The sequence below is a fragment of the Betta splendens genome, chromosome 17 (genome assembly GCF_900634795.4).
Source record: "Betta splendens chromosome 17, fBetSpl5.4, whole genome shotgun sequence".
NCBI lineage: Eukaryota > Metazoa > Chordata > Actinopteri > Anabantiformes > Osphronemidae > Betta > Betta splendens.
Window position 1 is genome coordinate 5,620,926 of NC_040897.2, and position 15,382 is coordinate 5,636,307.

General features: G+C 42.8%; 1 protein-coding gene across 1 annotated transcript; it reads left to right on the plus strand.

The window, feature by feature from the left end:
- Positions 1 to 8,878: 8,878 nt before the first annotated feature.
- On the plus strand, positions 8,879 to 12,405 carry LOC114844347 (spindlin-Z-like). Its single transcript, XM_029131651.3, has 5 exons — positions 8,879 to 9,009; positions 9,653 to 9,695; positions 10,120 to 10,379; positions 10,598 to 10,831; positions 11,127 to 12,405. The coding sequence occupies exons 2-5, from the start codon at positions 9,676 to 9,678 to the stop codon at positions 11,330 to 11,332; spliced, it is 720 nt and encodes a 239-aa protein (XP_028987484.1). The 5' UTR covers positions 8,879 to 9,009; positions 9,653 to 9,675; the 3' UTR covers positions 11,333 to 12,405.
- The last annotated feature ends 2,977 nt before the right edge of the window (positions 12,406 to 15,382 follow it).

Genomic DNA, 15,382 nt, shown 5'->3' on the forward strand with positions numbered 1-15,382 from the left:
ACTAAAACAGGCTGAATGCTGGGATTAACATGTGGTTCTAGCTCTGAGTCCATGAATGAGTCAGTGAGCAAGACGAGAGAGAGAGAGATACTGTAAATCATCTCCCAACCGCAGGCAGCCTCAGTAGCGTCACAGTTTACTGAACAGTTGAGTGGAGAGGAAGTGAGAAGTGCGTCAAGCTGAAACCGTCAAGAGGAAAAACTGAGACAGGAAAGAAGGGGTCAAATCGCCTTTATTACATTACAACTAAAGCACAAAAGAGATAAAAGGCTTCCTCCGTTTGATAAATGCAATCTTCATCCAAGAACACACGACCGACAAATGACACGACCCTGGCCAAGAGTAATGAGTCCACCACTCAGGGGCACACTTACTGCACGCATACATCAGGACACAAAATGGCAACGAGATGTCCTCCCTCACTCTTCATCTGGTTCAGTGATCTAAGAATTAGCTGGTTACTCAACATATACTGTAAAAACCAACAAGAACGCACCAAGAACGAAAGACAGTCTTAATAAGTGTAATATTATACGGTTTTAAATTAATTACAATTTGGATCTACTCAATAGTGTTAAACAATATGATATAAAGCCTTACGGTAAAATGAACACTTGTAACAAATGCTGTATCTTTGCTTGGATTTTAATTATGTCCCATGGGGCAAAGGGTGAGGAAGGAGGCAGCAGCAGGACAACAATATGCAGCTCATGCAGTGTTTATAAAAACGATTAATCTTTTGAAATTTATGAGAATAAAATACTGATTTGTTAAAGAACTATTTCTTCTTCACTTAACAGTTTTCTTGCTCAAGAGGAGCGTGTGTGTGTGTGTGTGTGTGTGTGTGTGTGTGTGTGTGTGTGTGTGTGTGTGTGTGTGTGTGTGTGTGTGTGTGTGTGTGTGTGTGTGTGTGTGCTGGGCCCTCAGCGAGCAGCTGGCCTGAAGTGCAGCCCATGCGTTTGCTCTGCTAAACACTTCCCATTACTGACGACCCAGAAATGTCCAAGAGCCCTGTGGCCAGACGAGCAACAGAAAAGCGAGAGGACGAAGAGCCAGGCAGCCAGAAACATGGCAAACAGGAAATATGATTCACTGAGGAACGGCAACGTAATCTCCAGGCAGATATTAGCAGCTTCATTCTCCTCCCCAAACACTTTGTTTCGTTTGCAAAACCTTTAATCTCCTCGGCTCTTTACTTTCTTTCAGCCGTGATTGCTTTGCGACAGGAAGCGCAGGCTCCCGCTCAATAATTCCCCTCCGTCATTCACTTCCACCGATAATATTTGCTCTGGGCCGCCAGCTGAAGTGATGAGAGCCGGGACAATGCTTTGGCTTCTGAATCATCTCATCTGTTCTGCTCTGTCAAGGTCTGTACTCGGTGACACTGTAGCTATTCATCAGAGCCCGGCACGCGCGCAGTTTCTCGCACGAGCGCAGCAAAAGACGAATATGTTCGTCATCCGAATGTGACCCTCGTTTAGAGGCTTTATTAGCCGGTGCACGCACATTTAAAAAACTGCGTGTTCAGGTGATCATCGCGGGCCTTGGAGCGAAAAATGAAACAAAGAAGCCTTCTAGTAACTGAACATGCATTTCAACAATTCACAGCTTTTTAAATGTATAGATTTTGGTTTGGCATATGCGTTTTAACACTGGGCTAGCATGTGCCATTAGCGTCCCCGTGGACCTTCTTGCACCACTGAACCCCAAACGTGCCCCCGTCTTTGCACAACGTCACTACACTGATGCTTTCTGCTGACACAGTCCCAGCACATCCGGCTCTGACGCCCTCAGTCAGCTGTGGAAGCTCTTCCTCTCCGTTTATTCCGTCTACACGCTAATGCACAAGAGTCGCAGTCATCAAATATGCGCCATGGACCACAGTCTCTGACCCTAATTACCAATGTCTGGCCCACACACTCCAGCCTCTGTTTCTCCATCCAGCTGAGTGGGCTCCTGCCATGCGTGCCTCCACCATGATCCTTCCTTCAAAATCAATTAGATCTGTTCCTGTTGCTATCTTCATCCACTGGGCAACAGCTTTTTATGAGAGAAACCTGCAAAACCCACTGCCTCAAAAAATGCTTCTAGATTCACAGACTCAGTCAACTAATAGCTCACATGCTAGAACTGAGAAGAGGTAGAGACACAGTGACAGAGCAAGGAACAAGATAAACTAGCTGTTGCCGAGACCCTTTGCCGTGACTGTTTAATTGCAGCTATGTGTGGTTTGTATTGCTGCCGAGCATCAGCCCAGGGGCCGGACTATTCTGCTCTGTCATTGTGTGTGGTTGTGTGACTGTAATGGCTAATATACTGCTGTGGGCTTATACGTCTAGTAGTCAAATCCAGCCCCAGTGCAGAAACGTACGATATGAGTAGTGGGGGTTCTGGGTGGTCTCAGGAAAGATTGATGACTGTTTGCTGAGGCATCTCACAGTGACAAAGTCTTTGAGCGAGGGGTAGTGCAGCAGTGATGGCCTAATTGTCAGAACAGAGAAATCCCACAGCACCCCTGGGTCCTAAAAGCAACCTCATCTCTTTCTCTCACCTGGGAGCAGCGAGTCCTTGGCAAGAAGAGGTGGTGAAGCTGCAGGTTCACTATGAGGCTTTCACTCTGTTCATGCCACTGGTTCATTGACTCATTTTATGTCTCCGAAAGATAAATAACATCATGACAAATGGAAATAGTTGACTTAACTGAAATCAATGAATTCATTAGTTTAATTTGCATATATTTGGGTTCACTCCAGCCACTGTTTCCTCCCACTGTCCAAAGACATGCAGTTAGGTTGATTGGCCCTGTGATGACCTGGTGACCTGTCCAGGGTGAACCCGCCTCTCAGCTGATTGACAGCTGGGATAGACTACAGCATACCCGTGACCTTAACAAGAACAAAGCAGTATAAGGTGAGGGACTGTATATATTTGTCCTAATGTCATAGGTCATATCAACATATTACATTTTTTTAACTATTGTCCAGTATCAAAAGTAGATGTTCATTAAACAGAATCCCCAGTTTCCTCTTTCATCTCTGTCCCTCCTACTTTTTGTGCTGTCAACCCAAGTGGGAGGATAATGTTGTACACCGCTTAATGTTCACTGATGTGAGTGTCTGGCATCAGCCTCCAGTCTTCATCATAAACATACACAAAATCTGCTATTATTCTTTATGTCTCTACTCCTCTATTGTAAATTTTATTGTAAAAATAAGAAGAATAATAACATCTAAAAAAGTCTAAAATCAAAGAAAACTGTGACTGTGACATCCGACAGTCTCTTCATAATTCTATCGCGGAAGCTCATTTCCTTTCTCTCTTCCTCCTTCTTCTATCAGAACACCACTGATTCGACCACCCCATGCCTTACACACACACACACACACACACACACACACACACACACACACACACACACACACACACACACACACACACACACACACACACACACACACACACACACAGTTCATGACCCTGTGCACGCTCCAGCTCCCCATTGTTTCTGTTGGCGATAATTCCCCACCCCACCATGCCGGAGTGTGGGTGTTATCTAGGATGGCAGAATACCCAGGGCCTCTTCTTCTCCTCCTCTCCTCAGATATCCCAGTATGGTCTATTTCTGTCCCTGCATCTCTCTGCTTTCAGCAAAGTGCCGCTGACGTCTCTCTCTGCTCTGAACAGATGAGGGCCGTCAGTGACGGGTATTCAGCTGAAGATCCCAACGCAAACCAACAGAATTTAAATAACATCTCCCTTTTTTATTTCACCAGATTATGCTTCTCACCTCAATCACTTTTCCAGGAAAAGAATCGATAACAAGAGATGAGTTTAGAAATTTGCTGCCCCTCTTTGAGCGTCATTACAGTGATGAGATGTTATTTTTATGTACAAAAGCAATTAAGTAATGAGACATGAATGATTAATGCGAGTGACGGGGGAAGATGAGGTTACTGGGTGTGAAAAGGGCAAAGGGGATGAAGAGCGAACGCAGCAGAAACGAAAAGTCGGGATTATTTACCAGAAAAGAATCAAGTGGGTAAATGCTGAGTCACTGGAAGGCTAAAGCTGCAGACCAGCTCTCCTCCTCCTGTCTCTTCCCTCGGCTTGTCCCCACCCCGCTGCCGCTGTCACCACCACACGTACCCGCGCGTACACACAGCCCAAGAGAACAATCGATGCACCAAGGGGCACGAGGCATATTGTTGCTCCGCAGTTACTCCGTGGCATCATAATCGTCTGCCTTCGTCATCAAATCTCATTAAAACCAACCGCATTCCAGTAAACAGGGGGGGGGGGAACTTGTATTTTAAACCAAAGGCGACAGATTGAAAGGCCTGCGATCAGATGTTTGTCTAAAAAGCGTCATCGCGAATGGGTTGACGAGTTCCCCGAGGAGGAAGCAGATGGAGGAATAAATGGCCTCTGGTATTTGAAGAATATAACCACCTCGTTTTGTTTCAGAAACCATGTGCAACGTGCTCTGACACTTGCAACGACTGACGTACGGCATACTTCTCATATGCGACGCTGTGACTCAGTCTTAAAAATCAGAGCCACATGCGCGATTTACTGAACAAGCGCATCGCTCCAGGGCAGAAATTAGTGTGTGCAAATGGGCGATAGGCAAAGCTTGATAATCCGATCCATTACACTGCTCACTGGGCAGAAGACATTTGTTTGATTGGTTATACTTATATTAGTTCTTACTGTACCTACAGTATAGTACAGGGAAAATGGGCTGAGGGTTCAACATGTACAGTAGCTCAAGCTCAGCTCCTTTTCTTAGGTTCGTGACGGCACTGGACTCATCTCAAGCTGCTGATGGGCAGGAAACGGCACCCTGGACCACATTTATATGATCAGCCACATCTACACGTGTGGGGCCTTTAGAGCCACCAATGAACCCTAACATAACCTAACTGCAAGAAAAAGCCTGTGTTTGATCACTCTTTAGTTGTCTTGTGATGAACAACTAAAACTCTATTCAAAGACTACTGTTTTTTTTTTTCTAAACCTACACTTGATCGTTTTCTAATCAGGACCGACATATTTGGGGTTAAATCACAAATGCTATAAATTAAACCTCTCCAGCATTTGGCTCTTCAGAGGTAAAATCACTGCACAGCTCCAAACAGATTTACAGGTTACCTTGTGAGTCCTCTGTTATTCCAGCTTTTCAGCGGCTTGGGCAGTCAGCTGACAGAGCAGCACCCCCTGCTGTCTGTGCAGAAGTGACAGGAAGATCAAAAGACATTGTGGCTGTCTATATGCTGCAAGAATCAAGAGGGCGGAGGAGAAGAGGAGAGCCTGATGTGATACAGTATGACTCAGGGCTATGAAGTCAGAGTGGGTTTGGGCAGAGATTAAAGGATTGAAGAACAAGGGAGAGAAACGTGGGTGGACAGATAGAGAGTCCACTAAGAGTCCAGCAGCCTGCTGGAGAGACTTCACAGCCACTGTACACTAACAAACATGAGAAGCAAGTACGCCTCTGGTGGCTGCGGCGATCAATATGTTCAGCATTGTTTAGTTCCCCTGGGAGTTTAGGGTTCAAATGATTCCTCAGCATGTGAACATATGTTTTGTGTTTGGTGTGAAACCCTTTGAGCAATCGGGATTCATTTCTGAGGATTCTCTGGACATAATCAGAAGGTTTTGTATTTGGGGATGCTAAGAGGCAGAGGGTGATTTAGGATTCTGCTATAGTTGCAGGCCAAAAACTAAAGTTAGCCACATGCGTAGCAGACTAGTACCTACTGTACGCATCTGTTTAAGTGCTGGGCGCACACATCCAGATGGTAATGAGCATCAAAGCTAAGGAAGAGTGTCATAAGTCAACCTGGTATAAGGAAGCAGTGCCTGGTACTGTGGACTGGTCTGCACTCAGCTGAACCAGGTAGGTGTCGCTTCACTCAGTTAATTATCAGCTGAGCAGAAAAGACTGTAGAAAGAGTAACGATCAAATAAAATATAGAATTAAACTTCAAAGTGTGTATTCAAATGTGTTTGTTTTCCAATAGTACATTACAGGAGATATTTCCTACAGATTTTCCATATGGTCTGGCCTGATTGGGGTCATAAGGTACCATGTTATGCACAGGAGTGTAAGGACACAGGCACACATGTTTTCATACTGGTTCTGTGGGTGGTGTTAATTAGACTTCTGCATAAATGAAGACAGATGTACTCCACCTCATTCTTGGGGTCAATTAGCTGTGACAGCAAGCGCTACGCAATCCTAAGACCCAATTAATGAGAGGATTTACTTATTATCACACCGGCTGGATATAATTACATTGAAACATTTAGTGTTCTGGCTAAGGGCTGGGTGGCAGATGCCACTGGTAGCTTTAGCTCTGAGAGAACACCACTGTTAATCGGTTGCTTATTTCTGTGGCACTTCATGCACACGCTTTGGTATCAGTCATTGTTTTCAGGCTTACTGGCTTGAGAGGAACTCCACACCCTAAAGGCTTAGAGATACTTTTACTTTAGTCCTACAGGTGCAGGAAATGCAAAGCTGCTGACAAAGGCCTGGCTACTCTCTTACCATCAAACCAGATCAATTGCCAGGATGCACAATCAAAGTGTAACAGTGAATATACAGTAAACACCAAGTACTAATGGTCATATCTGATGTGAATCAGCAAACCCAAATGGGGTCAATTTGTGACAAATGCAAGTTGAAGTCTTGCTAAACATACATTTCAATTCCCTAGGAATTTCTGTCTCTCCCATTTCACAAACCTTAGGTACAAACTGTAAGATACTCAACGAAGGTGTAGGAGGTCATAAGTTGCTGAAAAGTCATCCACCACACTCACACCTAGGGTTAAATTTGATTATTCAGCTCCAGACATACATGATACCACCATGAAACAACATCCCTTTAAAGCTGCCGTAGTTCATGTTGCATAGAGCTCCAGCTAATAATAGAGATTTCTAATCAATGAAACACACACGTCCACACACACTAACCTTGGACTGACTTTAGAACTCGGCCGTGCAATCTCACTGCAATACCTGACAAAAACACATCGGCAGCGTTTCTCGGCAGGATGCAGATCGCCCCTGTGCAGGAGCGTGTGGCTGATATGTGAGCACGTCTTCCATTTGGTAAAGCAAATTGAAGAGACAGATACCTGGAAGAGCAGCGAGGAAGGAGAGGAGGAGACCTCTATTTTTGGAGATGCTGCTCTCATGATGTCCCAGGGGAGCGCGCCGCTGTGGGCTCCCCTCCTCAGACGGTATCACCGGAGAGAGCTGCAAGAGATGCACAGGCAAACAAGCAGGGGCTCGTATCACAAATGAAACGGTTAACGTCTGAATTATACAGTCTAGCAGCTGGTTTTGCTGAGTTGCCCTGAAAATCAAATGACCTCTGCTGCGTTACTGAATGCCTGCTGTAGATCACCTTGGGACACCCCAAATAAGCATAAGTCAACTCATTTCTCTCACATCTAGGCCCTTTCTGTTGCTGTGACAACAACAAGGACACGAGGAGACAACCTTGGATGCCGGACAGCTTTGTGTCGATATGAACACAGCCGTTTTCACAAAGACTGTTAGCTTTACAGTGCACCGACGCTGACTCACACCTCACAGCAACTCCGTCTGCAATAAGCTGACCAGAAATATCTCTGATCAAACTTCAATCCAAGATCATTATCCCATTAGCAGAAGGAATGGAAGTGGCAACAATCTTGCCACTTAGGCTACTGTATTTTCTAATGTAAGACAGAGAACACGTCCAAATGTAATAGGTGGATGTTGATGAGAGGAAATGCCAGAGGAAAGTGAGTGGCTAAAGAGTTGACGGCCTGTTTTTTTCACTTCACTTTTATGCAAACACCTACAGTTGGCCTTCGTGAGAAATCAAGTTAATTATTTTTTTAGAAAAAAACAAGACAAGATAAGTAAGGCCTTTAAAAGAAACAGTCCTACAGTAACATGTAATGGAAGTACGTTCTTGCTTTGGGCAAAGAGAACCTTGTTTAGGGGCATGGAATCATGAAAACGAAGGGTAAGTTGACATTTTGAAGCAAAATGTTCTGCTTATCTGATCTACCCTCCGTCTAAAGAAATCTCCTGCCAGTCAAGCTTTAGGTCACCGCTGGGTCTGCCAGCAAGACAATGAACTAAAGACCAAAGCGCCTCTCAGAGCCCCGATCTCAATCCTATTCAGAATCTAAAGCAGACACTCAAAGTGAAAGTCCATGATTGAAGTAGAATTTAGATTTTAGAGTGTGATGAATAAACTGCGTGATTCATGCGATTCAAAGCAAAAGAAAAAAAAAAGAGTTTGTTGCTCATTGCAGTTTGATTAGCAGATGCATACATGCAGGTGGTTTGGCACCAGATAAAACCAAGAGCTTTGATCCTGATGAAGCTGTCAGACAGACACTGAAGTGTGCAGCATCATTCACTCTGGTCAGTTCATCATCTAAGTCATAGAATCTGTGTTTAGCATGACATCTTGTGGTGGGAAAAAACACTTCATCTCTGTGAAAAGGCCCAATTTACTTGAATGTTTTATTGCCAATATCAGAATGTTGGACTAAAATAAATGTTTATTAGTGTGGGATGTCTCAGTTTGAGCTAAACGCAAATTGTATTTGTAATCTGAGATTTATAAACTAAAGAGTTATTTATAATCAAGGCGCGAAGATAAAAACATGGAATTAATGAAGGGTGTATACTGGGAAATGTAGTTTAAGATAGACAAAGCCTGAACTACTAACATAGAATAATATGTTATGCATTAGTTTGATTATTTGGCAAGCAACATAGAAAACATTGGTCCATGTAAAGCAGAGGTGCGGAGCTTAAACGTTGCCTTTTGAAAGGGGTTTCATTAAACTGACGTCAAATTCCAGAGTGCTTTGCGAACTGCGACTTCCTTCTGGTAGTTGTAGTCCACAAAATACAGTCGTTTCCGTGTATCTAGCTACGTTAGGTGGTGGAATCTGCTCTCCAAAGACAAGCACATGTGAAATTATTGATCAGGTAGGGCAAACAGGTTACTCTGTCGGCTTCCACCCATTCAATTTGTCGACTACGTGAAAAATACAAATCGTTCTTTAACGGTCATTCTTTAATTTGTGCGATAATGTGTTGTGTACAAGCATGAGGAAAATCTGCGCTTACATGGCGATGCATTTCCTTTTGTTCAGCTAGCTTATGTAGAAAAATGCAGAAGGCACTTTCTTGGAAACGCGTCTCGTTTCTTGTGAAAAGTGAGCTAAATGGCTCAAGAACGTCAGATACGGAGCTGTTTTCTATTTTAGGCGCACTGTAGCCAAACACGCCCGATGACACCTCGACACGGCGGCGTTTGTTCAGCTGGCCTCGGCGAAGTTACACATTTATGAGCCATACAGTTCGCTATGCGCTTATATCCATGTAGTGTGTGTTAGCCGTCGGCTACTTTGGTTAGCGTTAGCATCGGGCTTGTCGCAGTTTGTTGTTTACATCCGGTAATGCAGGTCCCGGTCGCTTGTTTGCATGACTGTGGTCGATTGAGCTCAGGGCGGCAGATCCGAGCGTGTCTGCGGCTCATTAGCTGCTGAATAACATTTTAACTAATAATAAGTTTTCGCCTTGGTGTGTTAGGTTTATTGACTTAACTGACTTGTATTGTGTCTTACAGGGTTTGTGTGAATTTATGGAAACATGTCAAAGAAGCGGGGCAGGTAGGTTCAACTTAAGTCTTCCCACTGTACACCTGCATATACTTCCGTAAATGTCTAAACATATACATAGAGGCATTTAGTCAAATGTAATCAAGTTTTTATGCAACAAAGCATTAATTTATTTAGCTTTATTAAATTAAAAAAATCTGTCAATTTCTTAATTTTTCTATTTTTGTGCTTTCACAATAATATTTAAAAGTGTAAGTGACTTTATTCTATGATTTAAACACCTTTTACTGATAAACCTGTCTGTTGGATGCAGGATGTAAGACAATGGCCAGCACAAACACTACAGTTAACTGTGTTCTGCATTATAGCATTTCCATACATTAGTTTATGTGAAGAACGTCAGATATGGGATCAAACATGAGGTTTCATTTCCTTACTAATCAGTATTAACTAAACATGCCCTCTGCGCTTCCAGGAAGCGTAGCAGTGGAGAGCTGAGTGAGAGCTCGGCGTCGACCCTGTGCCCGGACCCAGACAACCTGCTGGGCCGAAGGATCCAGCACACCTGGAGGGAGAAAGGGAACGTAACCAAGTGGAAAGGCACCGTTCTGGAGCGCCTGACTGTCAACAGCTCCCTTTACATGGTCAAATACGACGGCTTTGACTGTGTCTATGGCATTGAGTTGTTCAAAGACAGTCGGGTGTCAAACCTGCAAGTGTTGTCAGAGAAAGTCGGTGAGTCGGTCAATTTCTTGTACTTGTATTTGTATTTTGTTACTAAGTAGCCTTGTTAACGCTGTTTAAATATCTTGGGCCTTCATAATTTAAATATGGTACACATATCTTTAATTTTTTTACTTTCATTTAATAGAAAACATACAAAATGTGTTTGCGCATTGAATGTATAAAGCTTAAAGTTGAGGGCTCATCAGAATGTCTCATCCTTCCTGCAGTGAATAATAAGATCAAGGTGCCTCCCGGGGCGGAGGAGCTTGTGGGGCGAGCTGTGGAGCATCTGTTTGAAAAGGAGGATGGTGAGAAAAACGAGTGGCGAGGCATGGTGCTCTCCCGAGCCCCGATCATGACCCACTGGTATTACATCACCTATGAGAAGGACCCAGTGCTGTACATGTACCAGCTGTGGGATGACTATAAGGACGGAGATCTGCGCGTGCTGCCAGAGTCAGGTACAGTAATGACAGCTCTGTTGCTATACATACTATACAAACTTTCAGTGCTTCTGTGCAATACTGCGAAAAATGTGAGGGGAAGGGAATTGGTTTCTTTTTGAATCAGTAGAATGATCTACAGTATAAGCATCTAGAAGGCCAGATGCATAAATAAACCAAGGCATTTTCAGAATGTACTGACTATGTCTTGCATATTTTGCTAACCTTCAGATTCTTCTTAAAAAGGCTCAGGCTGCTACTGTTACTTGGTTCTTATTTTTATTTTTTTTCTTTTATCGGTCCCTTTCTACAGAGAACAAACACCTGCTGCCAGCAGACAGGAAGCCTGGGGAGGAGCCAGAGAGCCTGGTGGGGAAACAGGTGGAATACGTCACAGATAACGGTCTGAAGAGGACGGGCTTGGTGATCTACCAGGTCCCAGCCAAACCCACAGTGTACTACATCAAATATGATGATGACTTTCACATCCACGTCTACGATCTGGTGAAGACCACCTAGTAGTGACTGTCCAGTTTCATCTTCAGCTGACGGCTCATTTTTGCTTTAAACCAGTCGTTACCTGTTAAAGTGTTACAGATTTAATTTTGCCTCCAGTGGGAAGTGACGTGCCGAACAACCCCTTATCCCCCCTTTTCATTTTAGGTTAAATTACTTTGCCTTCAAAGGCTTTGTTCTTTCTCACATTACAAGACATCTTTGTTTCTGATCCTCAGTTTTAGGTTGATCTTAATTTGCGACTCCTCAGTGCAGAGAAAGTGGGTCTGAGGCCAGTTGTAGCCCAGCAGATGAAATGGAGCTAGACATTTGTTTCCTTAAATCACACCTTATAAAGCATCTTTCAAACTATAAAATCATATTTTTTTTAAGCAACACAAAAAAATCTGCTTTCTTACATGTTTTAATCATGTTTCATTATATTTTTATGTGTCGCTGCCACTCTTTATAGTGGCAAGACATGTCTGCTGTGCTTTAAGTGTCACTTGGTAAAGTAACATTTTACCATCAGTAAAACAAACTCCAATTTCAGTTGAAGTGTAAAGGAAATGAATGAGACTTGACTGTGCTTTATATCATGGATGAAAAACACAGATTAATCTGAAATATCACGTGTCATATTTCTGTTGTGGTTCATCTTATGAGGTTTAACAATATATGAAAAGTACTGATGTTACCGTCAAGTTGTTTCAGCTGTGTTTGTGCTAAAAACTATTTAAGTAGTTAAAGTTAGCCGCCAACATGTTATTTGCATTTTTGACTCAAGTTCTTTTGCCAAAAGATAATGATATGATATCATATATTCAGTCCTCAAAATATTGTTAATTGTGACTCTCGGTATGTTTTGTTCTGTAAATATAATCTTGAGACATTTTTATGAACGTTAAACAAAGCTGCTCGAAATCATTTTCTTGTCCAGTCATTTTGAAATGTTGTTTGTGTTGCGGTGATTATTTTGTTGATTCAGGTGAATGTATTCATCATGGCTGTAAAATGCATTAATTTATTCCAATGACGATCAGTTGCTTACATTTGGTAGGTTAGCTGCTCCCCATAAAGTCTTTATGAAGCATCAATGGAATTATTAAACCTTGGGTCTTTTTTTCTGTATAAAAACATTACTGCATTACTATTGCATATTTTACAGGCCCACAGCCTCTAAGTTTAGGCTGTGAGCACCACAGTGTTGTAGTGGTTAGTAGCATCATCTCACAAACAGGCCAGGGGTTTATTTACATCTTTCTCTATGTATTAACCGTGAAATAGTCTGGTGACCTGTCCAGGATGTGTGCCAGCATGTTTCCACCGTGTATTCATCATCAGCGGGGCTTGGCTTCAGCCTGTGTGATCCTCATGGATAAGTGGGACGACCTCCGGAAGAGGAAGCTGTTTGAGGTGACAATAATAATAATAATATAATATATGGGTTTGTTTGCTGTCCAAATCGTTAACCTCTTTCTCAGTTTGTGTATTGCTGATTTAATGGCATAATTGAACTATTTAGAATGACATGCAGGTCTGTGTGTGTGTGTGTGTGTGTGTGTGTGTGTGTGTGTGTGTGTGTGTGTGTGTGTGTGTGTGTGTGTTATCCAGCTCTTTACTTGAGCTTTCTAAATAGAATGAAGATTTAGTGAAGACAAAAAAAAACTACTGTTTTTGTGTTACTTAGATTGAGAGCTGTTTATAATGAGCAATCATCCCCCAAAAAGACACAGAGAATAAACCTGAAATGAACTTAGCAGGAAACTTGAAAGCTTTTAAAAATCCCCGCACAGATGCATATGACATGCATGCATATGTGATGTAGAGAAGGGCAGTTCCACAAAAGCAGTTGAGATGTAAAAGTGCGTGTTGGCAACATCAGGATTTTTTAGCCTTCAAATGTGAGTACGTTTATCAGAAAGATTCTATGTCAATAATTGGTCTAAGCAACAACAACAAAACATAACCAGAAAATACTCTCAATCTGAACCCAGCGGTCAGAACTAATGGCTCAGCGATTAGTATTATGTTGACATTTTAACATTAATTTGCTAAACACAGCCGAGGCTGACAAAGTGTGAGTTATGTTAAGTGTGAATGGTTTAAAATGAACACTACTGAAGTCAGAAATATTGACATCAATGCAGACTTCCTAAAACATTGAGGGAATGAATAAATGAATGAAACCTGCAGCATCTCATCCTAAAAAAAGAGTTTTACTTTTACTTCTGCTTGATTTTTTATTGTCTGTTTTAATCAGTTCTGATTAGCTTTTATATTTAAAGGCCAATGAAATCAGGGCAACAGATCTTATTAACTTACACAGTGCATAATTCAGGATCATAACCATCTAACTGGCTGCTTATCATATGGAAGTGGAGATTCTTTACTAGTAAACACTGCAGTTCCTGACGCAGTTTACCAGTGGATATAATCGTACAATCTCATAATTAGTCATCACTGCAGGTTATGTCATTGTTGGTTTTATGTTCCTTCCTCACTATGCACTAGGGAAACTGTGACAGCTCACCTAGTTGCTAGCAGTATTAGTAGTCACGCTCCGCCATGAGGTGGAGCTTGCGTCTGATACCGCCACTGATCTGTGCCTGTTCATCAAATGCCAGCTCCGCTTTGATGAGCAGCAGACATGTTCCCTTCTGATTCCTGCTGCTCCTGACCATACATGCAGCCACATGCTGACTGCTCAGCGCCTCCCCCACCCCCCAGAGTCCCTCCGGGGTTCCAGGGTGCCGCTGCTGAAGGGTGCCAGCACAGACAGTTGGCATAGCATCACGCCAGGCCGGGTGCCCAGATAGTAATGACAGCGAGGGGGGAGCTCGTGCATTACACGAGGTCTGTGCTCTTGAGAATGTGTCTGTTGCAGTTTGTCACCTGTTGTGCACTTCCTTTGACACATCTATCGCTATTTGGTGCCATTTTCTTTCTTCAATAAAACCGTCTGCTTGGATTGTTGGATACCATTTTTTTGATTCAAATCTAACAACAATAATAATAATAATACACTGAATTATAATTGTTATTCTTAGAAACATTCATGGCCTGGATGTCTTGTGACCCAGACCAGGATCTCAAGAGTGATTGGACCTGTTCATGAGCAACAGGTCAGTGTGTCCAGTATACGGCCTGTTGCCATCATTTCTAATACTCTGCAACCAAAAGCACCGTTTTATTTCTTTATCAAACAGCCATTTCATGAGCTGCATGATGGCACCAGAGGGAAACTTACTTATTCATTACACTATTTATACACGGACTGGAATATATGAAAGGTTGTTATTAGAAAATCCTCGCCTCTTTTTTTTTCTGTGAGTGACATTATTATAGGACCTCAAAAACCTTGAAACTTTGTCTGCATTCTTATTGGCCAATAAACAAATGCACTTGACTCTTTTGTGTTGCTTAGCAACACAAGCCGGTCCCTGGTTTTTATATATGAAAAACCAGCATGCCGCCAATCTGGAGACTTACAGGGTGCAGCGTGAATGAGACCAGCCACGATGCATTTTTAATTAAAGCGTTGCATGCTTTTCTAAGGGAAAAGGGTCCGCGCGCATGATTAGAAAGAGACGTGACATGATTGATTCTCGCCTTTGCTGTGACTGAAGGTAGAGATGGTTAAGCGCTCAAAACAATCTCACATGTCGTTACTCTGTCGACTCGCGTTGATTTTACATCGTTGAATTGGTGTGATGGGTTTTTACAGAACGACAAGCACTTTTTGTTTTAAGCAGTGTGTTGGCAAAGCGTGACAAAAATCCTGGCAGGTCACTCGTGCAGGTATCCTGGTAACCATGACAAAGAGATGTATGTGTCTAACAATAAATCCAGTCAGTTCCAACCATAGGTTTGTCCGTGGTCCCGGACTTTGCTGTTTATTTAGTAGTTTTACAGCAGCTGGCAGAATTTCACCGTAGGAATATGACATATGGTATGAGCCTTTAATGGCATCACTGTGTCTCTTCCTATATGTTTATTAAATTAATCATCCGGATGTCTCCAGCGAGAGTTTTTCCTCTGCTGCTGTTCACTCCTTCCATTTGCTCGTCTCAC